The sequence below is a fragment of the Tamandua tetradactyla genome, chromosome 21, assembly GCF_023851605.1.
Source record: "Tamandua tetradactyla isolate mTamTet1 chromosome 21, mTamTet1.pri, whole genome shotgun sequence".
In the NCBI taxonomy this organism is placed as follows: domain Eukaryota; kingdom Metazoa; phylum Chordata; class Mammalia; order Pilosa; family Myrmecophagidae; genus Tamandua; species Tamandua tetradactyla.
The window spans coordinates 60,218,292-60,245,047 of NC_135347.1; the positions used below are offsets into that span (position 1 = coordinate 60,218,292).

Here is a 26,756-nt window from a genome sequence, read left to right on the forward strand (position 1 = left end):
CGGTGTTAGAAATAGCCTGGGTTGTGGCCTTGCACGGGGAGAGGGCAGACTGAGGTGTTGGTGTGTGCTGGGGGTGGCAGTGCAGGGGCCAGGGAGGGGCTGGGAGGAACATTTTAGGTGCTATGAAATGGAGCACTCCGGACTCCGGCGTTTCCTTGCACCTTAACAGACAGTTATGAGAACTGAGCCGGGGAATTGGGCGTCTGATCTTGGCTTAGGGACTCCAGGCCTGAGCTAAGCCCGAGGTGGAGGCCAGTCTGCCCCGCTGACAGGGCAGGCGAAATCTGCATGCTGAAGCTGGGTGGCTGGGTTCAAGCCTGTGTATTTCTAGGTGCCCAGTCTTTTTCATTCAACAAACCTTCTAAGGCAACAACCTCATGCCAGGTGTTGTTTTAGACGCTGGGGATATATCATGGAGTTCTCATTCTTATAGAGGGAAATGGACAATGAGTAATATAAATAAGTCAATTATATAGTATGTAAAAGTATGGAGAGAATTAAAAAGAGGAGAACAGAGAGTGCTGGGGTGGAGGTGAGGACAGGCATGTAATTTCATATTGGCTGGCTTCACTGACAATGTGACGTTGAGCACATCCGTGAGGTCAGCGAAGGAGAGAGCCATGTGGCATATGCGGGCACAGCTGTCCAGGTGGGAACATCTGTCTGGGCAGAAAGAGCAGTGGGTGCGCAGGCCCTGAGCCGGCTTGGCATGTGCGAGGTCAGTGGAGCTGGGCAGACGCAGCAAGGCAGGGGGTGTAGGGCACAAGGCCAGAGGCGGAGCAGGGCCTGGGTCTGGCAGAGCCTGGTCACAGGCCGGTGTGGACTTGGGAAGGCTGCGGGAGGATTTTGAGCAGGGAAGTGACAAGCTCTGACTTACATTTTAAGAAGACCGTTTTGACTCTTGTGTTGAGGAGACTAAAGGTAGAAATAGAAGTTAAGAGTTAACCCAGGGAGGAGGCTGCTGTGCTTGGACAGGGTGGGGACGGAAAGGTGGGGAGAAGTGGCTGGATTCTGGAGAGACCTTGAGAACAGAGTCTACAGCATTTGCTAGTCCGTGTGCTGGGATACTCCGGTCATTGCCCAGGGCCACCAGCGAACTCTGAAGGACGGTGATAAGGGTGCCCCCTCTCCACTCAGGAGGGGGAAATGAAGAGACATGGCTGAAGCTGGCAAGACTCTTGTTGGTACAAACCATTTGCCTTTCTTTCTTCCTTTGTTCCTTCCTGTTATTGTGATGAACAGGCCCCTCCCGTCCTGGACTAGATGGTCTACTGAGGGATGGGGCACCAGGTGATCGCCACACGGAGCCACGTGCCATGTCCTTTCTAATCTGCACTGTGAGTGTCCAGACGGCCCGTGTGCCCGGGCCTGGAGGTCCCGAGGAAGAGATGCCGGTGCTGGGGTCTGACCACGTATTCAGCCACACAAAGGGTGGGGGCGAGTGGGCTACTGTTCCAGGCAACTGGGATGGCAGGTACAAGGTTGCTGAAGGATGACAACATAGTATGTTTGAGGAACTGAGAAAAGACCAAAATGAGTAAAATGCACAGAGCTTGTGGAAGCTGGGCAAGATGCAGTTGGAGAAGTGGATGGCGGTCAGATCTTATGGGGCTTGTCGACTATATACAGATTTTGAACTTCACCTGTGATCAGTGGGGCACGATCACTGCAGTGGGGAGGTCTGCAAGCGAGGGAGGGACATGGGGCACGTTTGCCTGCTGAGAAGATCCCCATGGCTGCAGCCCGGAGACTAGGTTGCAGGAATGGAGGAGAGTGGCACGGGAGACCCCGACAAGGCAGCTGCAGCAGTTCAGGTGAGGTGGGGGCTGCTTGCACCAGGGAGTCTGTTGTGGATCGCGATGAGGATAACGCAGAGATCTGAGAGGTGTTGAGAAAGTAGAACTTGGTTTTGGATTGGCCAGGAGGGTTGATCAACAGGAGAGGGAGAATTCAAGAATAATTTCTAGTGCTTTTTAGAAAGTGATTGTACAGCTGAATACAAGACTCTTCTACTTCCAGAACTCGCCTAATAATATTAGACCAATACAACAGGGGAAGTTAGAAAACTTATTTTCTAACAAATCTTTAATAAAGATTTACTGTGAGATGGTTTAGTGTCCAGCCTTAACTGAAAGCAAAAGGTGGGGTAGATGGTTCCCCAGCCCTCTTCCACCCCAGAGCCTATATTTTAGATGCAGGAATCCTGCATCTAAAATACAATCTCTAAACCACTGCTATCCAAAAGAAACATAATATAAAGCAAGACACAAATGTAGTGTTATATATATTCTGGTAGCCGTATAAAAAAAAATAAAAAGAAACAGGCAAAATTATTTTGAATAATCTATTTTATTTAACCCAAAAGATCAAAAATGATATCATTTCAACAAGTAATGAATAGAATAATTATTGAGATATTTTATCCTCTTCTTTTGCTCTAATACTTTGTCATCTGTGTACGTTTTACATGTACAGCACATCTCAATTCAGACCCACAACATTTCATGTGCTCAAAAGCCACGTGTGGCTACTGACCAGTGAGTTGGATGGCGTAGCTTGCAACCAGCAAAACACATGGAACCTAATTACATGCACCAAACACTGGAAATACAAGTCCTTCTCTGGTAATTTAGAAAATAAGTAATACCTTACATAGAGCCTTGCAATTTTTAAAATTTTATTTTTATTGTTTATTGCTATATAGTATATATTCACATACTATGTAATCATCTAAAGTGTACAAGAGCCTCTGAAATTTTAAAATGGAATATTTGGTCATTACTGATTGGATATTTAGTGATTAAGGAGACATTGATATTTTAGGTATAAAATAGTATTGTGGCTATGTTTTAAGAAAAGCCTTTATGCTTAATAGATATGTGCTGAAATATTTACAGATGAAATAATATATGATGTTGTGCATTTGCTTCAAACTAATCCTAATAGCCAGGTAGATGATGAGTGAGGTATAGATGGGACCAAGATCGGCTCTGAGTTGAAACTGGGTGTGATATATGGTTCATTATATTATTATCTCTACTTTTCTATAGTTTAAATTTTTCCGTAATAGAAAGTATATATTTTTACTTTTTTATTGTATAGTATAACATATATATACAAAGCAAAGAAAGAAAAAAGCAATAGTTTTCAGAGCACTCTGCAACAAGTGGTTACAGGACAGATCCCAGAGTTTGTCCTGGGCCACCATACCATCCTCTCACGTTTTTCCTTCTAGCTGCTCCAGAATATAGGAGGCTAGAAGGCATAAATATTTTTTTATCATTACAATTGACTTTTTTCCTTCTTTTTTTGTAAAAAATAACATATATGCAAAAAAGCCATAAATTTCAAAACACAGCACCACAATTAGTTGTAGAACAGATTTCAGAGTCTTACGTGGATCACAGTACCACAATTTTGGGATTTTTACATCCAGCTGCTCTAAGATACTGGAGACTAAAAGAGATCCTAGTTTAGTGATTCAGCATCATGTTCATTTGTTAAGCCCCGTCTTCCCTGTACGACTCCACCATCATAGTTTAATTTCCTTTGGTGGTATCATGACTTTGCCTGTCATCCTCCCCTTTGGTGCCGGTTTAGGAATGAATACTTGTGCGAGAAGGCCTGGGTCCCTGTGACCGGGGCGAGCCTCAGCTGTCACCTGAGGGCATGGGGGCGTGGCAGTGGGCCGCTGAGTGAGCCACACTTTGCAGACCGGGAATTCTACTCTCTAGTGCTTGGGTGGGAAAAGGCGCAGATGCTTGGCCACAGGCGTGAAGAGCGCCACGTCTCCCTCACGTTACAGGGGCGACACGCTGTGGGGGTAGGTGGAGGCAGAAGAAGGAGCTCAGAGGGAGTGTGACCTCGAAGCCCGGGAGGACTGGCCCTTGGAGGAGGAGGGGGTGTCAGTTGACGCCACCTGTCATCCCAGGTTGCCTGGGCGTTGTCAAAACTCCTGGCGTGGTGTTCTCTGAGTTCAGTGAGAGGTTTCCAACCCGTCCCGTCACTGAGATGAGGAGGCCGGACTCAACTCCAGTGGGTGGCCCCAGGCGTGGAGAATGTGGGGCCTTCTTGCAGGAGCGATGCCTGCGGGCACACTTGCCCAGCGAACAGTGCTCTCTCCGCCTTCGATGGATGCTTGATGTTTAACCACAAATTAAGGAGCAGGCACTCTTTTTAACTCCCCAAGGAAGACTATTTGTTAATGACTTTTTAAAACATTGTCTACAAAGAAAGTGAACAGAACTCAGCCTGAGAATGTTTCCTTTTCGCATTTTCATCGGCTAAAGGAGTATTGAGTTTGGGGCACCAACATACGGCATAATGCTAATTTTAAGGAAAGGTTGGCACACTCTGCGTGTTAAATGTGCTGCTTTCTACACATGTGATACTTGGCTACCACGATAGTAATACATTGCCAAATTGTCTTAAATGTCAGGCATTTTAAGAAGTGATTTCTGAGAATTCAAAACTACCCACAAAAAAAAATGGAATGCTACTGGGATGTTACCAAATAAAAGAAATGACCCCTGGGGAAAGCAAAGCAGCAATCAACCTGAAGGCCAGGGTAGAGCATGGATTAAATGTCAAACGTCGGCACAGTGCTGTTTTAACTCCTAAGCAAAATATCAAGATGCCATGTGCACGAACCAGATTATGGTCTGCAGCCTGAGAGAATGACCAGATCTTTGGGGTCAAAGGTGCCTGGATGGTTTTCTTTGAGGACTGCCATGACTGGTTAGACTGACTTTTGCTAAGTCAGATGAACAGGTGAGAATTATTCCAGGGAAAATGATTTCACAGCCACCTCAGCAACCTCCAACATTTAGTGATCCCCTTGGTGGGAGCAGTCTGGTAGGGAAATACGTTGAGCCTAGAGCCCTATATTTGTTCTAACTAAACTCCCTTCGGTTTCTCAAGTTCACCCCGAGTTGGGATCTGACTGTCTCCATTGGCTTATTATTGTGCACACCCCCTTGAGGTGTCCTTTGCTAGGCCATCATCCATGTGGAGGATAAAATGCTCATTCTGAGGTCTCTTGGTCTCTGTTTATGAATCTGAGTCCAGATTTTCAGCTAGTTGCATGCCCCTGGAACAGAGGGAAAGATCTCGCTGTTTGATAAGACAGTAAAGGGGAAGGAGGAAATTAGGAACAATACAAAGCTTTGCAAGAACTTTGGGAACACAGAACTTTGCAAGGTGATGCAATGGGGAGGTGATGCATGAACTGAGATGCCAGAAACTTGGATTCTAGAATTTTTAAATCCTTGTATCGTCCTTGTACCTCTGTTGGACGGAAACATGCATACAACTGGAACTGGATGATATCCAAAACCCTTCTCTGTGCCCGAACCAGCTGCTCATTTATAGGGTTCTTGAGGACCGAATGCGAGAATGCATAAGAAGTTGTTTTGAAAAAGTTATCTCGGTATAACTTACCACAAAATCATGAAATAATTCCCTCAATAAATGCGGTGCTTTAAAAATTTTTTATTAAGTGTTGGGTAAAGTCTAGGTGCTTGATTAAGTAATGTCAGGAGGAAAAATGAAAAGAATCAGAGATGGTAGAAAGACACATTTAAAGAAACAAGTAATTTAAGTGTAAATTAGGTTGATTTTTCTGGCAAACAATTTAACATACATATTAAGACTTGAAAAATTCATAACCTTTGACTCAGTAATTCTATTTCTAGAGAATCTAATCTAATGAAATAATTAGGGACTCAAAGATTTTTGTACAAGATTGTCTATTGCAGTGCTATTTGTATATTACATAGAAATATATAGTAAATAGTGATGCTGTAAAAGAAAACATATATTCCTGCACAGTAAAAGACATGAAGGAAATAAACCAAAATATTAACACAATTACTCTTGGTGGTGAGATTATTATTTTAATTCTCTCCTTTAAACCTTTCAGTATTAAATTTTACAATAGTGACGAGCATCCATTATTTAAAGGTCATTAAAAATGTCACATGGAATTGTTCCCTTCTTCTAATTCTCACATTTTCTTTATTTATACCTTGAACCAATAGCCAGGTAATCTCATCTGGTTCTAGGACTTTCTTCTTGCTCCTTCTGTAGACTGAGATGCTGAGTTGGCTTTCCATCAAGCCTGTCGTTTGCCCGCATGGCACCCGGAGAGCTGAGCTACCCGTCGGTTTTAGGGGTCCACATGTGTTACTCATCCTTCCCTGAATATCTCACATGAAGTCCACACAGTGGACACAGGACTCATTTCTTCTGGGATAGCTTATACCAAGGGATGTTCTTAAAGTGTGGCTTGCTTGATTGTCCCCAAGAAGTTCTAAGGCGGGAACATTCTCCGTGCACACTGAATTTCCCATGGAATCTTACAGAATAGCTGTTTACTTTGAAAACCCAAAGGTTTTAATACTTAAAGGCAATTCTGCAAACTCCGGGATGGATTTGCTCATATTTTATTATTGAATGGATCCACATGGGTTGCCTCTTACCAGGTGAGACCCTCAGTAAAAGGGTGTTTTGTTATTTTATTTACTCTTTTATTCACTAATTTGGGTTGGTTCCATTTTAAGTTAACCCCACCATTTCTTCTCTCAGCACAAGTGAGGATGAAAACTTGAAATGGCCAGTTTTTCACCAGCCTTGGGAAATCTGAATGGTTGCAGGGGGACCAGCAGTGTCACCAAATGATGATGCTACCAAATGCACCCTCTTTAATAAGAAGGCCAGAGAAGATTCATGAGGTAACCGAATCAGCCTGTTCCTGAGAGAGAGTGAGAGAGACAGAGATACCAACCAGAGTCAAGTCATTTCCAACCACTCAAAGTAAAAAAGCTTCAATGAAGAGAAACTAGGTTATGGGAAAGCACTTCAAAGAACTCTTTTACCAAGTCTTCCGAGGGAAATATTCTTTATCAAGAATCTTCTAGAATGTGTCTTGTGGTCCTGAAGCTCTTAGTATTTTTAAGTACTTAGTCCTTTCCCTCACCACCTCATCAATCTGCTATACACAATTCTTATCCAATTTAGATTTAGTACTTGCTGCATTCTTTTACATTGATTTGGGTGATATTTTTCACACTTTGGTTTTAGTATGAACTCATGAAATATCATGTTCGTTAGGATGATTTAGTTCCATGAATGGATTTTTCTCCTAGCGGCCTCTGCCTCAGATTAGTTTCAGGCCTGGTATACGCATTCCAAGATATTGTTGCAAATCAATTTTGCAGTTTGTGGGATGGCTTCATCTTTCCCCCCTAAGTAGATCTGTTTATTTCACCCTTTGTTTAGACTCTGAGCTGAGAGCTACATGTTTGTACATGTTTTCATAAATTTTATATCTGAAATTCAGTTCAAGCCTTGTCTGATTCTCTAGCTGCCTCAGGCAGGTGCATATTTGTATACGGAAGGTTTACACGGACATGCCTGGGCACACGCATACACACAGCCCACACATGACCACTGTGGCCCCTCGGTGTAGCCTACACACTCTCATTATGGATGCTTCCATGAGAACTGGGTGCCTGATGCTACTTGAAACAAGCCAGTTTCTTTTTTAATTCATTGCTTGTATAGTTTTTATGAATTACCTTTTGATGCTGTTTGCCCTGTTGTCCACTTCAAGTAGTTATTTTCCCAATTGATTTTTAGAAGCTCTTAATTTATAAGTAGTACTAATTCTTTCTCACAGCTTGCAAATATTTTTCCAGTTCACCATTTCTTTTTTAATTTTATGTGATTTTTGACATACAGGAAAAAATTTTTCTTATGTAATCAAGCTATCCGTCTTTTCTAGTTTCTAGCTTTTAGCCCAAAGGGTTTAAAAGGTCCCAGATGTAAAGCAAAGACAAACTAAAGCCCACGCCACCAGGGAGCTGGAGTTGGGAACTTTGAACTCAGTGGGGTGCAGTGCTCCCTGCCATGTGGCTGAAACTATCGGGCAGAGTGTAGGCTGGAAGGAAGAAGGGAGCACACTCTTCCAAGAGGAAGAGCCCTTTTGAAACTACAGGATCAGAAGTAGAGGGAAAGTCTCTTGAAAGGAAGGCTCTGCATAGGGTGATGGTGGTAAAAATTAGGATGTGTGTGTTTAGGAGTCATTAATGTGACCAGAAACTACGATGACTATTCTGTAACCTTTTCGTTCCTGACATTTGGCCTGATTTCAAGGGATTCTGGGGCCTACTTCTCCGCAGCCTTGGGCAGTCTGAATGGCTCTGTGGCCGGGGTCCCTGGGGACAGGGGAGCCTTTGGTAACCAGCAGTGTGGTGGGGAGGTGGAAGCACTGACACTGTGACCAGTTCCTTGACAGACACGGCCGTTGTACACTTGCAGAGTGTGTCCATCCTTTGCAAAGATCTTTTACTTGTTCTACCTTGTTTGATTTTACAGCAACCATGTAAAGTAAGTAGGGTACCCAACAATTCTTAGTCACTTTTTTTGGAGTAGAAATAAATAGAATCTCAAATATAACAGACTGCCAAACTCACTTGGTGATTGAGTTATGAGGCAATACTGGGAGCCCAGCTCCCCAGTTTCTGGTGAGGTGCACAGTCCAGTACAGAAGGGCAGGGCAGTGTAACAGGTGACGTGCAGCGAAGGCATCGGGCGTATCTGCGGTGAGATACCAGCTTCGCCACTTACTTGCTGTCTGCTCTCAGGCGAAGTAACTTGCCCTCTGAGCTTGTAATTCTTATCAGAAAATAGGAACGACAGTCCTTGGCAGAGCTGATGTGGGGGTTCCATCTCCTTCAGTTATTTTAGCTCCTAGTTGTTGGATGTTCCTAAAAGCCGGTTTGATGCCTGTGTGGAAGGCGAGGCATGTGAAGACACTCTGAGGAAGTGGGAGAGCGTGGAGAGCTCCTGCGGACCTGGCACAGAGCTGTGTGACAGCACCCCTTCTTCTGAGCCAGCTCCCACACTCCTGAAAGCTTCCACTGCGGGGTCCCCGTGTGGTTTTACCATCCCACCCATCCCAACGCCCTTTGCTGTCAAAACATTCCAAGTGCTGCTGGCCAATAGGAAGTGGGTTCGTAAAAACACCCTCAGTGACTTACCAAGCAGACCATTGTGGAATTGGGCTTGACAGCATTTGCAATAGCACATATGTAAATGTAAAAGAACCTAGGTTCAAGGGTTGTTGAAATTAAAGAATTGCAGCAACAGGCCTCAAGAGAGAGATTAGCGTCATGGCTAAGTGCAGGAATCAGCAAACTACAGCAGGCAGGCCAAATCCAGCTTGTCGCCTGTTTTTGTAAATAAAGTTTTATTGGAACACAGCCACCCCATTGGCTGCTTTCATTACAACAGCGAAATGGAGTAGTTGCAAGAGACTTTATGTCTCACATAGCCAAAAGTATTACTGTAGTCATAAAGTAAAAGTTTGCCAACTCCTGCCTAAGAGATGCTACTGCCAGGCTATGTGACCTTAGTTGAGTACTTATACATACTATGCCTCAAATTTCTTATCTATAAAATAGGTTTTAATAATAGTAGTGATTAAGTGAGCTAAATTAATACAAAGGCTTTGCCTATGGTGAGTCCTCTGTAAATGACAGCTGTTATTATTATGACTATCATTGGCTTATAGAAAATCTCTGGGTAAAACACCCACCCTGACCCAAGAACAAAAACGTTTGTTCAATCCCAATTTTAAATGTCTCCCACTCCCAAGGATATCCATACCAGCTAAATAGTCATCTTTCTCTGTCACAGTCATGGTTTTCTTAAAATCAGCCAATTTAATGGCATGAGCTCAGCTTCAGGATATTAAAAGCATTCCTGACCTTTCCTCCACACTTACTGTGGACATTTAGATCAATGCAATTGAATATTTTCCAATAGTCTGTGTACACTCTTTGGGAGAGGGGGAATTAAATGAGACATTTTGTTAGAATTAAATGTCAAGAGTACCAGCTGCTTTTTTCTAAAAATATGAGTTAGATATTCCAAAAAAGTGTTAACCATCAATCAAAGCACAAGGGAAGATTTTGCATTTACTTGTTTGTTGTAAGAAGCATTTTTTTTTTTTTTTACAAAAAGCAAACCAGTCTCTGACAAATGTCCTGGAAAATCATTAAAGCAATTGACAAATCAGCAGCCCCACTTTGCTTCCTTGGCAAATATGGTGTGAAATGCTTCTCAGTGTAAAGAAGAAGTCTTGTCTTAAAGCCCAATCAGCCATGAGGTGATTTCCAAGAGAGAAGTGAAAAAAAAAAAATCCCACAGCCCAACCTTTCAGAAGTATCATAGTCATGCAGAGAGAAGGCCTTCTCCTGCCCTCTTCCTCATTGTCTCTCTTCAGGCTAGAAAAGCCATCCTTACCAGTGGCTGGGCAGGCCTGGGGCTTGGGTGGCAGCCGCAGAGGGAAGCTACAGGGAGGGTTCTCCAGCCCCAGACTCGTATGCACACAAATAGGGGGCTTGGGACCCCACTACAACCAGGGTACAGCATGACCTGCTCAGGCTCTTTTGTGGATCTGAGATTAACTGAGACTAAAACATAAAGAAGTCATCGCAATTCCCAGACTAAGGATCACTGCTCAGTAAAGTAGATTTCTGATTCCACCAGATCCCCAAAAGGGCCATTGCCATGTGGACGTGTTTCATCAAGTTGGCCTTGACATAGACAAAAGTCTTCTCTTTACCCCCACGTGGCAATGCTGGTGGCCTCGGTGGGTGGTGGACAGAGAGGAATGACTGAAGGTCGCTGGGCTTCTTCCATCGGAATCCCTCCTGCACCACCCTTTGAGCCCTACACCTCCCTTCCTTCATGGGTTCTGGCACTGACATTCCACACAGGCTTGCTTAACACCTCCGCACAGTAGGTCTCAACTTTGGGTGCACAAAAGAATCACCCGCAGAGTCTTAAAATGCACCTATGCTGGGCTCCACCCCCAGGGAGCCTAATGGAGCTGACCTCTGGGGAGGAGCCAAGGCCTTGCATTTTTCTCAGAGGGGGGCCGTGTATGTGTAAAATCTCCCAAGTGAGTCTAATGCGAACTTACTGCATGCCAGATACACGCCTATGTGGCTACACCAGCACATACCTGGTCTCATGGGGTTTACACTCCAATGGAGCAAGACTGATAATAAACAAATGAATGGCCAAGATATTTTATGATCTTTCTACCAGGAAAATAAAACGAGGGATTGTAAAAGAGAGAGCTGAGAAATTGGGGGAATTCACAATTTTAAATAGAGTGGTCAGGATATCACGATTTTAGAGTCACGTTCTGCTCCTTTGTTTGTGGCAGACTCTGTGACTGCTGGGAGCTGGAGGTGGGCTAGATGTCTGCAGCTTGTTCAGGCCAGTTGGTTGTCCCTGTGTTCCCCGAGTCCAGCTTCTGCAGACTGGTGGCCATGGGAGCCCAGGTGGAATGGGCCAGCCCAGGTCAACCGTGTACCAGGAAGCCACCTAAAAGGGCAGCCTTGCCCTTCATGATTCAGTTCCAGAAGGCTCCTTCCCTCTTCCTCTTTGACCTCCCATTAAATAAATAGTAAATAGAGAAAATCTTAAACAATCCTGTGGCCTTAAATTTCTGTTGCCCAGTGTCTTCTCCATTAGTGAAGACTTCCCTGGCCACCCCTTCTGCAGTGACCCCCACTGCTGGCATCATTCACCACACATGATCTGCTGACACGTAACAGTGATAGAACTCACAGCAGGCTGAGTTAAACCTATGGCAGGCACTCTGTGAGGTCCACGCAATGCCTCATTTAGCCCTGTGGCCACCCTCGAGATAGCATTATTGTCTTGTTTCATAAATGGGAAACCAAGACTCAGAAAGATTAAGGGAATCTGTGACCTTTTGCTCCCTTGCAAGATTCCCCAACTAGGTGGCAAGTCCCTTGTATCCCACACAGGAGACTCCCTTCTCCCCACCCTCATGGGCCTTGCTGGCTATGGCAAGGAGTCCATGGGCATCGGTCTGTGATGGAAGCGTAGTGGTCACTCCTGAGCCCTGAGAGCAGCAGTGGGGAATGCACGGAGGCCTGCGGGCATCAGGGCCACCACTCACAAGCTCGGTTCATGTCAGAGCAAAAGACGGAAACTCTGTCCTTTGTCCTCAGGACTTCCCCACGGAGTCCTCTCCAAGTAGTATTGATTCTCCTCAGCATGTGTCAGAAGCATCACACAGGCATTTATAAACTGGCTCTAAAGTTGTTCGGCCCAAATCCTGTCGTCTGGAGGGAAAAATCCAAGAGAATCAATTATTTTCCTTTATTATTATTGCTATTTTGCCAATTGACTTTAAAATAGAGTTAAAACACCATATAGAGAAGCCATTGCAATTCCTAGACCAAGGACTGCTATTCGACAAGATGGACTTCGAATCCCAAGTGGGCTCTGTGGTTAAGAGGTGGAGGATTCAGGACCGAGAAAGAAGTTCAGGGGAGGTTTTAGGTGGCCCATATCTTTGAAGTGAAACCTGATTTTATTAATGTAAAATACACACACAGAAAAAATATGGTAAGTCAGATAAAGGATCGCTTTACATGGCTAGTGTGTGCATGTGTGTGCGTGTGTGTGCAGGCATATGTCTGGGAGAGAGAAAAAGAGTGAATAAAATCTGGTGATATCTAATAAAAAAATAACCTAGAAAATTGTGAAAGCCACAATAAGCCACATTTCTGAATGAGAATACCCCACCCCCACTCGACGCCCTCTTTGATTGTGGCAGTTGATGTTCCTCAGGAACGACACGAAACTGCAGAGCCTTTTCCCTCTCCCTCTCATTTTCTCTTGGGGTTCAGAGGATGAACACAGCTCTCTGGGGAGACTCCAGTGTTGATTTGACCCCAGCCCTCCCCCCCCCCAGCTCAGCACAGGAGCCTGAGGGCTGACTGGTGGTCCCTTGTCCAAAGTGATCCTTTTAACTGTCCTTTATGGTGCTTCTGAGATGGGGGAAGCAGGTGCCAGAATGAGTCTTGATTTCACATCCTCTTGACGCCTAAAACCCAGATGTAAGAATTGGAACTTGGGGGTGCATGAGTGGTTAGGTGGTAGAATGCTCGCCTGCCATGTGGGAGACCCGTGCTCGATCCCTGGCCTATGCCATAAAAAAGGCAAAAAAAAAAAAAAAGAATTGGAGGTTGATTTCCTGTACCAACAAATGTGCAAAAATGAAGGTAATACTCGCAGCAACAGCCTACAGTGATAATGTTTGCTGCTGTAAACTTCTCCAAATGGCAAATTAATTCACACTGATTCTGAACTGGCAACCAATGGTAGTATTAATTCCCCAGGTAGAGATACAACCTGAATTCACTTGTGCTCTTAAAGCCACAGACATATCTGTTTCAAAGAAGCAGATATAGCAACGCATAGTAAAAGAACTACAATGAAGCAATATGGTTTTGTATATATCGAGGACTTCTTGGTGATCAGTAGAATGTAAGGTGCAATGGAAGACAAAAGAGTATGAATTCCGGTCACAGGGAGCTTATACTTTGGTTGGGAAAACAAAACCTAGCCATGAAATAACCAGAGTACAGTATAGGGAAGCTGTATTTAGATCAGGCTCACTAGGGGTGAAGCAACAGGATTTCAAAGAAGGAAGAGAGAATGGGGCATAAGAGTAAGTAAGAGAAAAGGCATCTAGGAAGAAGCTGAACCTAAGTTCATCCTGGAAGAAAGGAATGGCTCAATGGAAAGAGTCCTGAATGCTGGGCAAGTCTAAGCAAAGACAGAGAGGTAGGAATTAGATTGACCCACGTAGAGAATAGAGAAAGCCTGGTCTTACCTGGGTTGAGAGGATTTTAGAGAGAAGAGGAATAGATTTGGACCTGGTTTCAAAGGTTGTGAAAGTCAAGGAGAGGGGTTATATTTACTCTGCTGGCTGTCTCAGTTGGGGAGTGTGTTTAGCGACAAGCCATAGAACTCTGCATAATGAACTAAAGGATCCATTTTTCTCAAATAATAAAAAGGTCAGCACCAAGTGTGTATAGATGTTCGGCATTGACTCTTTCCATCTCCATACCACACTAAGTGGGAGACTCTGTCATGAAGCTCTTTGCTGCATGATTCCAATATGGCTGCCAAGGCCAGTCTCAGATCCACATTCCAGGCAGAAGGAAAAACAGGAAAGGAGAAAGGCCTGGTTTCTGCACTAGGAATGTGAAAGCTCCCCCAGAAGTCCCTAGCAGTCTTCTGTTTTTATCTTGCTGGCCAGAACTGTGTCACAGGGTGCCCCTAACTGAATGAACATCTGGGAAGGCTGGGCACATTATCACCCGAAGGAAAAAAGGATTCTGGTTCTTTTCTTAAAGAAGAATGGGGGAAAATGGACACTGGAGCAGACATTCACAATCTCTGCACCAATCTGTACACATTAGTGTGGTAGGTTCCACAGAGTTGTTTGAGAAAAAGCGATGAATGTCTGGAAGATGGACTTGTCATGAGTGTGCAAAGGATTCAGAAGGAATGAGAAGAAAGGTCAGGGAGGGTGGGGTAGAAACTGTTGTAAATAATTCAGGGGTGAAGTGAAGGACACTTGGACAAGGGTCCTAGATATGGGAATGGGAAAGAGAGAAGCTAATAATGGTCATTTCCAGGGCACAATGGATGAGATTTTGTGACAGCTGCCCAGCAATGTATGGCCAAGGGCGGGGGAGTGTTGTCACACAAATTTCCTTGTCCTGTGTTGTTGTTTTGGTCTATCCATGAAGTTAACTTTTGGGGTGGATAAGATAGAACTTATGAGAAAGGAGAGACTTAATAAAGAAAAATCCCAAAATCAAAGACAGTTTAAGGCCATTACAAATCCTGAAATACAGCATTTTAAGATATAAAGCACCTGGGGCATAGAAAAAGGGATGAGTTAGGTTCCAAATGAGAGGATTCTAATATGACTGTGCTTTCTTCCTGGGAATGTGAGCTTTGCTTTCCAGGGACATTCTCTAAACAATGCACAGCAGGTCATTAGAGTGACCTCTAGAATAGGTATCCTTAAAAAGCAAAGTGAACTAGATCTGAAAGCAAATGATGTCCCTTTTGATAACTGGCCGTAAACGTGAGAATGTCCTCCACCTACTTGTCATGAGGAGAGTAGAAGGGGAAGAATCAAAAAGGAGGAGGCTCACAGACTTTGGGGGGTAGTTTTATCTACTCATTATTATAAAAAAACAGAATAAAAGTCTCTGAAGACTAGAAAATTAGTGCACTTTGAAAGTTCACCACTTAAAGATGTTATTAACTACCAGTCCTTGCGGTGAAGAGGCAGGAAGATTTAGTAAAGGGCCCGTGACCTTAAAGGAGATAACTGCATTGTGGGGGAAGCACCCATTGCCATCCCAATGAGGAAGCCAATCAAACGTGTGGGCCCAGGCTGTGGCAGTGGGTAGAGGGGAACTTTCGGCCTGAAGGTTGGGACGTGCTTTGTGCTTTGACATTTTATGATCCTACAGTGGCATACACGGGATCAAACTTGTACCTTAGTCTGAAAGAAGCTCTTAAGCAACTCACTACCTTAGCATCCTGGAGAGGGACCTGGCCTTGCCAAAGCCTCATCCTCTGTAGCCCAGCATTGGAGAATCCAAGGAGAAACCCAGGACGGGTAGAATGGGGAGATTGAATTAGTCACATTTGCAGTGCATGGTTCTATAATTCCATGAATGTTCACAGCAGGCTCATTTTAATCTGAACTTCTAAAGTCAAACATTATTTTGTTTTAAATACAAATCTGGGCTTTCTGAATGTGGTTAATCAAAGGGCACCCCACTTTGCAACTCATACAAGTCTCCCTTTTTTCTGCAGAAGACACTGATAGTGAAGGCTGGAGCATTGGTTATGGGGTGGGGAGGTTTTTCTTCCTTCCCTCACAACCACAGATATTTCTTCACCCTTTCATATTGTTCTAACTGAAGCTTTAAAGATACAAAAAAAGAGAATATCTTGAAATAGTTTGTTAGTCAAAAATGATAGTGTTGCTTCTTGTACTCTCATTTTTAGCAAATCTACCTACCAGTCTGAGATTCCTCTAATGCAGCTCCTGTAACATTTTGCTCCATGCGTATTATCAGTTTCTTCCTCCAGATGGTGAGTTCCTTGAAGCTAGTGTGTTTGGCATATTACACATGGCCTTCCTGGCACCCAGCATGGGTGAAGCACTTTGCTGAATGAATACTCTGGGGAGGCACCTTGCAGGCTGAGCCTTTGGTGCCATTCATGCTCACTTCCCTGGGGACATAAGTCCAGGCCAAACTGCTGCCCGAAGTATAAAGCAGAGCAGTGTCTATCAGGGGCATCAACAGACTTTGGACAGCATGGTCAGAAAACTCTAGGAGGCAGAGGGAATATTTCAAGGGAATTCTTCAAGGCTCCAAAGCCTAATTTAATCTGGATGTTTGCTGTTTGAAAGCCAATATGAAGTTTTATTTTTTTAATGCAAGTGTTTGCATAGCTGCATTGTTCACAGTGTACTTCCCCAGCTATGTAGATGTGCTCCCCAGAGACAGCCAGTATGGCCAGATTCATGTGTTTTCTTCCCAAGATAGCCTATATGTGCATGTGCAGATAAGTACAAATATTTTCTAAAAATGCCTTTAATGAACAGAATCGATAATGAGGACCAATATGAAACAGGTGCCTGAAAAGACCCTGAACTAAAGCAGCTAAGGCAGTGAGGAGGAACAGAGTACTCAGAAAGAAGAGTGAGCACGCACCAGAAGGCAAAACCAAAGCAGGAATTCCACCCACATAAAATAAGAAGGAAGGGGCCACACGTCCCTCTGCACCCTAGGATGGGCATTTCCCCTGGGTAATGGGCACTTACATGGGAAGGCCGCGTTGTAGAGTGAAGGAGAGGAATTGTTGCGGACCGTCCTGTCCTGAAGAACAGGTTGAAGCCTGAAGAGTGTCCCTTTACTTTGTGGTAACACACTCCCGCAGAGACACGGTGGCATTTTAACCCTGTCATTTTGGGTGTTTCCAAAGCCTTCCTGAATTCATTCACGTTATTTCAGTGAAACAAGACATCCCACCTTTAAGTCAAAGGAATATGGCATGCACTGGCCAGGATCCCGCCAGGATGAAGCAGGGGCATGCCTTCAGAGGGGCTTAACCTCAGTCACCACGAAACCACTTTGCTCACTGGAGATGTTCTGGACAGTTTATTTATGTGAGGTTGGTTTGGGATGAAGTAGGACGGGCCAAGTCAACCAGTTATTCCTTTCTTCAGGTGACACCAAAATTCTCCCTGTAATCAGGGAGCAAAAGATAGAACATGATATTTGTCAAATAAGTTCCTAAGTAATTATTGGATTCCAGTAATACATAAAGTACTAGGCAGGTTTCTGACTATAGCAAGATTAAATCAGAAATAAGACACCCTCTCACATAGAAAATCAAATAGAAACCCAAGACCACTCCCCTTCAGTGGAACATCCAACAAACATGATAAAATTCAGAGAAGAGAGGGACACACTTTCAGCTCTGGGGAAAGGAAGGTTGCATCCCTGCATTACCCAGAAATCCTCCACTCAATGGGGTTCTCACTACCTCCGGCACTGCAGAATCCTGGGCACTGTGTGCATCCAATGAGGGGTATCAAAGAAGGAAGGCAGCTGGCTGCCCTGGTAGACATCATAGGACAGCAGTGCTTGGTGGGGCCACCGCTCCTCAGGATTTGGAATGCAGGTTTGGAAATTCATCACCTAGCTCCATTTTGGAAGTGCACTCAGTTAATCAGGCTTAGGGCAATGATCCACAGAGTGGTGTGTGGACCTGAGTGTCACACAACCAACCGATTTACAAGAGGTAGGAGTATAGTTTCTAATGATGAGAATGGTTTTATCTACTGATGGTAGGCTACTTTGTATTTCAAAGAATGTTGGAGCAATTGTAGAAAATTGTTTTCTGAGCATGCAATCAGGGCCAATGAGTTTGAAAACCTTGAAAAATAACTTAATGCACCATTCCTGCCCTGTGATATTCCTGCTGAAATAGAGTATATACACACACAAAAGCTGGCATCTGCCACATTTAGTCTCCCCTTTGGATAAAGCAGGAATTAATTTCAACAAATTCTTATAACCTTTAGTAAACTCTTTATATACCACATGCATATTATTCGATTGGATTGATTAGATTAAGAAGATGGAGTTTGTTCACTTTGTCTGTTGTTGGATATTTCCCGAATATCCTCAGCTGCACTTTTTATAATGATGTGCAGAATAGCAGTTTTTGTATGCTTCTTTTATAGTTTTCAACTTATTTTTAATTTATATACAGTAAAAATTTACTCTTTGAGTTCTGTGAGTTTTGACAAAGTTGCAAAGCCACTAGCACAGTCAAAATGGATATTTCCGTCACTCCCCACCAAAATATTCCCTGGTGCTACCCCCAGAATTACACTTCTAAAATAGATTCCTTCCACAGATGGCTGACTTCATCTGTTAGGTGTCGATTCTCACTACTTGTGCTTGCAGAAGGTCATCTCTTCTAGCAATAGCTACCAACTCTGGGAGCCACCAGCATGAATGTGCTGTCATTCCCAGACATTAGCAGAATGAAGCTTTCTAACACGTGTGTGTGTATTTGGTTATCTAGGAGAGGGTTTGCCACGTTTACTTTATCTATGGATATAAAACAGTCAACATATATCAAAGGGCATTTCCGCCAAAGGAAGTTGGAGAAAAATTCTAGCATTCTAGTTGGAGCTCCATCCACCAGAAAGACATGAACTCTGAGAGAGGGAGGAGAGCTCCTAAGGCCCAGCTCTGATTCATCTCCTTCCTTTAAATGGGCCCCAAGGACAGAGCTGCCCCGACACAGCAGCAGCTGTTCCAGCACCCAAGCAATTACATTCAGTCTTGCTTTCCAGAAACTAAACCATGGTAAGACGTGCTTCAAAGAAAAACTTAACACTAAACCTGCATCCATTTTAACTTAGGCAAGTTGGTGGTTGAATCTGTTATTTTAAAATTAAGAGTGTTTTTTTTAATAAAGAAAAATGGTGTATTTTCGCACACATCACGAACAATTTAAAGGTACAAGACTACACATGACTTAATGCTATGTCCTAAGGGTGCTTGGGTATTAAAATTAAAACGTGTGTTCAGTGGCCTATTTCACATGTGAACAGTTCTCATCACCAGGTAGCATTTTCTGACTACCTAGAGGGCTCAGTCCACACCGTGAACAGACCAATTACTTTTATAAGGAAATGGAGGGAAATCTGGGTTTATGAATTCAAGTACATTCCAGGAGGACCCTGATGGATGGGGTATAGCTACAGCCAGGCATCTGGTCACCCCTTCTTGGGTCTTCCATCGGCCTAGGGAGTGAGAAGGCACTGCTGAGAGCACCCTTTGAGAACACGTCGCCCTCGCTGCCAGATGCCTGCAGGGTCCCTTCCATTCCTGCTGACCCCGGGAACGCAGGAACGAGTTGTTACTTGCCGAGTCCCTATCAGTACAGCACACATAAGAGTAAGACAATTGTGCTGAATCTTTAGGACTTTTAATTTGAAGACTCAGAGTTTCTGGCTGTTAATACGAATTCAGAAAGAACCAGGTAACCCAGCAGAATCCTGTTACAGAGGAACCTTATAACAAGATTGCTTTTGTGAACAGAGAGAGAAAATGGCCAGGCCATGTATATCCTACTCTGCCTGCCTCTAATCCCTCGAAACTTCCACCCTTTTGCCTCTCTCACCTCTGCTTATTCTCACACTTTTCTTCCACTCTCAGCTCTTCCCTGTTCCCATCTCTTGGAATAAGCACCAGTGCAGGCCGTGGAAGGAAGGTGGCCGGCCCTCTCCCGAATTTAAAGGGAAGCCAGTACTGAAATGTAACATTTCCCACTGAAACATTGGAAAGCTTCAAAGAATAAAGAATGCTTTCTGTTTTTCATGTGAGACTGAGTATTTTTTTCATGAATTTCAGCATGAACAGGAATCAGTGTCACAGAGAAGAGATAAATAGACCTGTCCCTGGAGTGCTGACTCACTGTGGCTCTTTGAACAGCATTTACTGGAATGACCTTCAGTTCGAATGAGAACCACAAAATACCAGTAATTTTATCTGGGGAATATTTATTTCTTGGTGTAGGAGGTGAATTCCCAATGAAAGGGCAGTATTAGAAGCGTTTTTTAATTCCCACACTTCATTTTTCATGGTTTCATCTTGGTTAGACCTTCGTTTCTAATTGGCCTTAGGGGTCAAAGTGGTTTTTTTGGTTTTGTTTTAAAATCTATTCCTTCCCCATTTCCTCATAACTAACTTTCTTGGATGCCTTGCTGTTCCAAATTCCTCTAATACAGATCAACTCAGCGTTTTCTCCCGTAAACTATTCGCTTCCTGGTTTATAGTCTATTGAGTTTGGTGATTGAATATACATTGGAGAAAGCCAAGAACCTTAAAACGTTCTCTGACCATAGCGCTGAAGATTTATGAGTATTCTAAACCTTCTCCCCTTCATTGGTACAAAGTACTGACACCTACTAACTTCTCCAAAAATGTCCTTGTGGGCGGAAGAATGCAGGGTGACCACTCATTCTCAGTCTACATTTCACAGTCTCAATCCAGGGGTCTTTGTTTCTTCCCTCTTCTACCCTTTAGACTTTTCAGGTGTCTGCTTTCTGACTGTTGTGCAGAACCTTGTGGCACTTTGAAGATGGCTTGGTAGTCTTGGTGCAGCTAGGATTCAAGGTGTCAATGCAATCTGAAGGTGATGTCGGGGAACGGTGGCCTCAGAAACTGAGGAGGAGAACAACAGCAGACACCGAGCATGTGTATTGCGTTCACTCTACAACAACTGCCTGGGGAATGTATTAGTGGCTGCTGATCTTATCAGAGAGGTCCCCAAACGTCACCTGGTAGCTCAAAGTCTAAAATAACGTAATATTAAATGATTAATTTCGAAGTTCCATATGAAGACTTTTTAAAACAAGAACATCCATTCATTCTCAGGTCCCCACAGCAGTTAACTGAACATTTACTTTGTACCAAGGGTCACGCTGGGCACCAGAGATACTGGAGAAAATAAAGCAGACCCAGTCCCTGCTCTCTCTGTCCAGCAGGAAAGCAAAGAGCCAGTTTGTCAGTGCAGATCCAGCACTGTTGCTGGGTCTGAGACCTTGGGTCCGACAGACAAGTGTTCCTGTTTCTAGGAAGGTAACCTCTGTTACCAGCATAGGGCAATTCTTCAGTTTCCCATAGAGTGGCTGAAATATCTCACGAAGACCACCCACCAAAGTCTCCACTTACCCAAATCTTCAATTATTAATATAAGCTGGCAGACAGCTCAATTACAGGGAAGAGAACCATATTTATTATAATAAATAATATTATTTGAATATTCTCAAATAAGAAAAATGAAAACAACCAATCCTTCTGGCCATACCCATCAGTCCCTTTGAGTTTGATTCACATTCACTGCTGTGATAAGACCAATTTGGGATTAATGGCTAAAGTCTTCATTTTGAACTTGAAAAGCAGAAGCCCAGGTGCCAGTAAGTGGTGACCAAGAACTCCAGCCTGACAATGCCAACTGGTCTCGATCCACCGATCCAAATAGGAGCCTTTCACTCCTGCCCCCTCTTTCTCAGCCCTCGATGGTGCCACACTCGCAAGTCCATGTCCACACGTCCATGCTGTTGAAGCTTCCAGCAGCCTCATGGGTTATCCTAACCACCCCCCACCCCATCACTTCAGTGGATGGGAAAATTAAACATAAAAATGAACTTGCTCAACCTCCCACAGCTGCTGGCGCACAGTCAGAGCTCAAACCCGGATTTTCGGTTCCAAGCCAATGGTCTTGCCACTATGCCATAGGCTATCTACATTTTAAATTTCAGGTCTTTCTTTTTGCATATTTTTCCTGAACATCGTGGCAAGGAACTGTCTCACCTTACCACCTGCCTATCTTCTTGAGAGGCTCTGCCCTGCAGCTCTCCTTCCCACCACCTCGCTGCCCCAAACCTCTCTTGCACAGGACTCCCACAGCTGTCCTCCATCCCTGCAGACCTATTTTTAGAAATAGAGGAGGGAGGAGGGGAGCATGTGGGGAGCGCACAACTGAGGTTTTCTGGGGCCTATAAATAGTTGTGCTGAGGCCACCCAGACTTTTGACTTGTTTGATATCAAGATAAATGATCTCCCAAGGAAAAGCATCCTTTCCCAGCTCTTCCCTTTAACACTCCTCCCCCCATCTCCAGTATTTCTTTTTACCCTCCTAGAGCCTCTTGCTAAGAGACGAGTCTGATTTATGTCTCAAGAAAGCCAAGGGGAAAGCAGATCTGGTTCTCCTCGTCCTCCGCAGGGCTTGGCAGCGCCCCTTAAACTCCATGGAGAGAAGGATTTCTGTTTTAACGGTCAGGAAGAACGTCCACGGCTGAACCCCAGTGTTTTTCAAACCTCCTGGGTTACTGATTTCTTTTTTCTAGAGCAGGCAGGCGAGTACTTCAGAGGTGGGAGAATTATCACAGATGCAAATCATAAACTGGGGAAAATTAATTAATTATGAATTTAAACTAGAGGAGAATAAAATAGACAGATGTGCAGTCTCTACAACGTTGTCGTTTGGGGAGCATAATTCTGTTGTTTATGTTAAAATGTGTATCATCTCTGTCCATCAATATTGCTTTGCGAGGTCAATGGTGATAAAATAAAAACGCAAACACTAAAAATAAACATAGCGTTGAAAGTAGCATTATTATATATTAAAACGAATCAGTAATTAGATTATGTCACAACCAAAACCAAAACTATTGAAGACAATGATACTGTGCACAATCTAAAGCACCTTCGGTTTCGAAATTAGCGGTGACATCCCTATCCAAGTAGGCAGCTTCCCAGAAAAAGCTGCAGCACGTGGCAGAGGGATCTCATTAGTCGATGCATTTTCAAGTACCTTCTTCACGATAAAGTACACAAGAATTTCAGTAAGTTCTGCCCGTGTTCCAACACCTCTTTTTAATGAGTCCTCATACCAAACTCTCTAATGTGAATTAGGAATCATCCTTTAACCAGGTCAGAACAAAACAGTTTGCATTTGCATGGGCTCTGTTGCAGGTGTGCCACAGGCACTTGGAGCTGGAATGGCTTTCTCCAGTTTGAGCAGCTGTTTTTTGCAAATAGGAACTTAATTTCAAAGGGGTCATAAAACTAACTGTGGCCAAAATGAAATTCTAAAGAAAGGATCTGCCATTTTCTTTCCCTATTTCAACAGGTCGCATTTAGCCTTGCCTGAAAGCCAATTATTTTAATAGATGCGACAAATTCTTGGAGTGAGACCACACCCCCTCTGGCTGTGTTAATCAAGGAATCAGGACCTGCTGAATCTGCAAACAGAGGCAACGTAGTAACCATGAAATCCAGCCCCTGCTTTCCCACCCGTGCACCTGTCCTTTCTCTCTGACAGCCGCAGCTCTGCTCTGCTCTGCTCTGCTCGCCTTGGTGCCCACACTCCTCCAGGCCGCATAAATCTAGATTATTTCATTCTCCTGCTACTCTGATCACTTCCACTTCCCACAAGTGGCTGGTCCATGAGGCAGGAGAAGACCTATCACTTCAGGACAAATTTTAGAAGGAAGCAGTAGAAAGATGGGACAAAGTGCTGACCGCCTGTTTGCTGGATATGAGTTCTCACTCCTGACTAAGCCCCAACCCCATGGAAAGTCAAGTCCAGGTTGTCTTCCCACTCACAGAAGAACTAAGCAAATATCGATGTTAGTTCTTAGCTCTCTGACGTCACATAACAGCTCTAAATAATGCCCTGACATTCACTGAATAAGCACATATATTTGTTCCCTCAATTGGATTGTCTGTGGTTGGACTTGATAATCAAATACAGAGAGGCCCCCCCCCTTTTTATTAAAGTGACATTTATACATATAACATAAAATTAGCCATTTTAACCATTTAAAAATGTGTAATTTAGTGATGCGAATTTCATTTACAATGTTATGCTACCATCACCACCATCCATTATGGAAACTCTTTCATTATCCAAAACAGAAACTTTTCACCCATCAAATGGTAAACCCCTATTTCCTACCAGCTCCTGGTAACCTCTAGTCTACTTTCTGTCGATATGAATTTGTTTACTCTAAATATTTCATGTAAGTGGAATCATGCAATATTTGGACCTTTGTGTCCAAATATTTATTTACTCAACACGAGGTCCTCAAGGTTCATCGACATTGTCACATATATCAGAATGGCATTCCTTTTTATGGCTGAATAATATTCCATTGTGTGCACATACCACAATTTCTTTATCCACTCATCTGTTGATGGACACTTCGTTTATTTCCACAGAAAAGGCCATTTTTGCTTTAAATGTGCTGTAGTTCTCAAGCCGCTCATAAGGACACACCTGAAGCTGTCGGCCCCCTGGCCCTTGAGAGCCTCTGCCTGCCTGCCCAGCTTGTAGCTGGCCCCAGTGCCCGGAGCCTGAGTTAGTCCACGCCCCTAAACCAGTGCTGTCTCTAGCGGCCCCGGGCTGGACATTGCACCAGGCCAGGCCCATGGGAGCCTCTGTGAGCAGAGGGGACATCTCCCGTTCAAGCTCAGAGGATTTAGGTAGAAAGAGAGCTTCGCTGGAGATGTGGAGCCACTTGGTTCATTTCACTAGTGTCTGTGTGAGGAAGACCCAAAACTGGAAGGAAACCTGAACCCTGGCTTAGAATCTGAGGCCACACTCTCTCCTAGGCACTCCTGATGTAGTGACCAGGGCACAGCCTTAACTCAGCAAGGGCGAGGAAAGGGCAGGCGCTACAGGAATCACCCAAAGGCTGCACTTTACTACGACCTGCGTGAAGGGAGAGAATAGAGAGCAGTTTTAGGAATTCACAATCTTGGAATTTTTCTCCTGAAGTTGCTTTGGGTTGAGGATTAGAACGCATACATTGCCAGGATGACTTTCTAATTGGGTTGCCCGAGATGCTTTCCTTAACCATTCCGATCTTTTCCACTCAATGCACCTCGACAGCCCACCCCACTCAGAAAATACTAGATTTGAGTTAGGCCTTGCACTCTCTTCTATGTGGCCTTCAATACCCCCGCCCTCCTAGAGCTGCGGCTGAGTAAGGGAGTGGCCATGGACATCAGTTCCATTACAGAAGCTTCGCCCATAAAAGACACGTTTACATCTGCATTAGGGAGGCGGTAGGGTCAGCATTAGGGAGGCAGTGGGGTCAGCATTAGGGGAGGCGGTGGGGTCAGCATTATGGGAGGCGGTGGGGTCAGCATTAGGGAGGCGGTGGGGTCAGCATTAGGGAGGCGGTGGGGTCACCATTAGGGAGGCGGTGGGGTCAGCATTATGGGAGGCGGTGGGGTCAGCATTAGGGAGGCGGTGGGGTCAGCATTAGGGAGGCGGTGGGGTCACCATTAGGGAGGCGGTGGGGTCAGCATTAGGGGAGGCGGTGGGGTCAGCATTAAGGAGGCGGTGGGTCAGCATTAGGGAGGCGGTGGGGTCAGCATTATGGGAGGCGGTGGGGTCAGCATTAGGGAGGCGGTGGGGTCAGCATTAGGGAGGCGGTGGGGTCAGCATTAGGGGAGGCGGTGGGGTCAGCATTAGGGAGGCGGTGGGGTCAGCATTAGGGAGGCGGTGGGGTCAGCATTAGGGAGGAGGTGGGGTCAGCATTAAGGAAGTGGTGGGGTCAGCATTAGGGAGGCGGTGGGGTCAGCATTAGGGAGGCGGTGGGGTCAGCATTAGGGAGGCGGTGGGATCAGCATTAGGGAGGCGTGGTGTGTCGGGCTGCAAGGCCACCGCAGAAGGTGTCCCAGCTCTCACCCCTCCACTCAGCAGCCGTGTGGCTTGAGCATGCCGCGCCATCTCTCTGGGCCTCGGTGTCATCCTCTGAGGTGGACACGACCACCAGACGCATTCTCAGGTTTCTTCCCAACCAAACCTGCTCCCACCCCCACCCTCCCACAGTGGGGACGTAGCTCTGTGTTTATGAGGATTTATAAATTTGTTCAGCATGCTGGTCCCATGCTGGGCAGCCAGTGCTTTCCTCATTAGAAGCTGGAAGTGTGAATTGATATTTTGAACAGCCCCAAGATAAATGGTGGATTTGTGCTTAGCAGGTGTTACTCTTCCAAAGTTAGTACTCAGCCAATCTAGAAAACCCTGAAGAGAAAGGCATTTTTTTTTAACTTTTTTATTGTGTAATATAACATACATACAAAGCAAAGAAATAAAGCATTTCAGAGCACTCTTCACAAGTAGTGGCAGGACAGATCCCAGAGTTTGTCATGGGCTACCATATGATCCGCTCAGATTTTTCCTTCATGCTGCTCCAGAATAGAGGAGGCTAGAGGGTTTAAATACTTTTTTATTATCACCATTGAGTTTTTTTCTTTCTTTTTTTGTGAAAAATAACATATACAAAAGCAATAAATTTCAAAGCACAGCATCACAATTCATTGGAGAACAGATTTCAGAGTTTGACATGGGTTACAATTCCACAATTTTAGGTTTTTACTTCTAGCTACTCTAAGATGATGGAGACTAAAAGAGATACCAAATTAATGATTCAGCATTCATATTAATTTGTTAAACCCTACCTTCTCTGTATAACTCCACCATCACCTTTGATCTTTGCATCCCTCTCTTTAGTGGTGTTTGGGTTATGGCAATTCTAAATTTTTCATGTTGGAAGGGTCTGTCATTAATATGGGGTAGGGAGATGGAATTAGCTGATGTTCTGGAGAGGCTGGGCTAGGTTTCAGGACGTACCTGGACTAGGATCCCATCTGGAGGTTGTAGGTTTCTAGGAAGTTACTCTAGTGCATGGAAGCGTTTTGGAATCTTATATATTG

General features: G+C 44.4%; 1 protein-coding gene across 2 annotated transcripts in view; it reads left to right on the forward strand.

Moving 5' to 3' along the window:
- ZNF366 (zinc finger protein 366) overlaps positions 1 to 26,756 on the forward strand; it is a 94,078-nt gene that overhangs the window by 45,510 nt on the left and 21,812 nt on the right. The window contains exon 1 of one of the 2 annotated variants that reach the window (XM_077139499.1): positions 1,020 to 1,814. The exons of the other annotated variant lie outside the window; for it this stretch is intronic. Within the exon in view, the coding sequence (XP_076995614.1) occupies positions 1,733 to 1,814 (82 nt within the window). The 5' untranslated portion in view covers positions 1,020 to 1,732. Of the gene's footprint in view, positions 1 to 1,019; positions 1,815 to 26,756 lie in introns of those variants that run through there. 2 annotated transcript variants of the gene reach the window in all.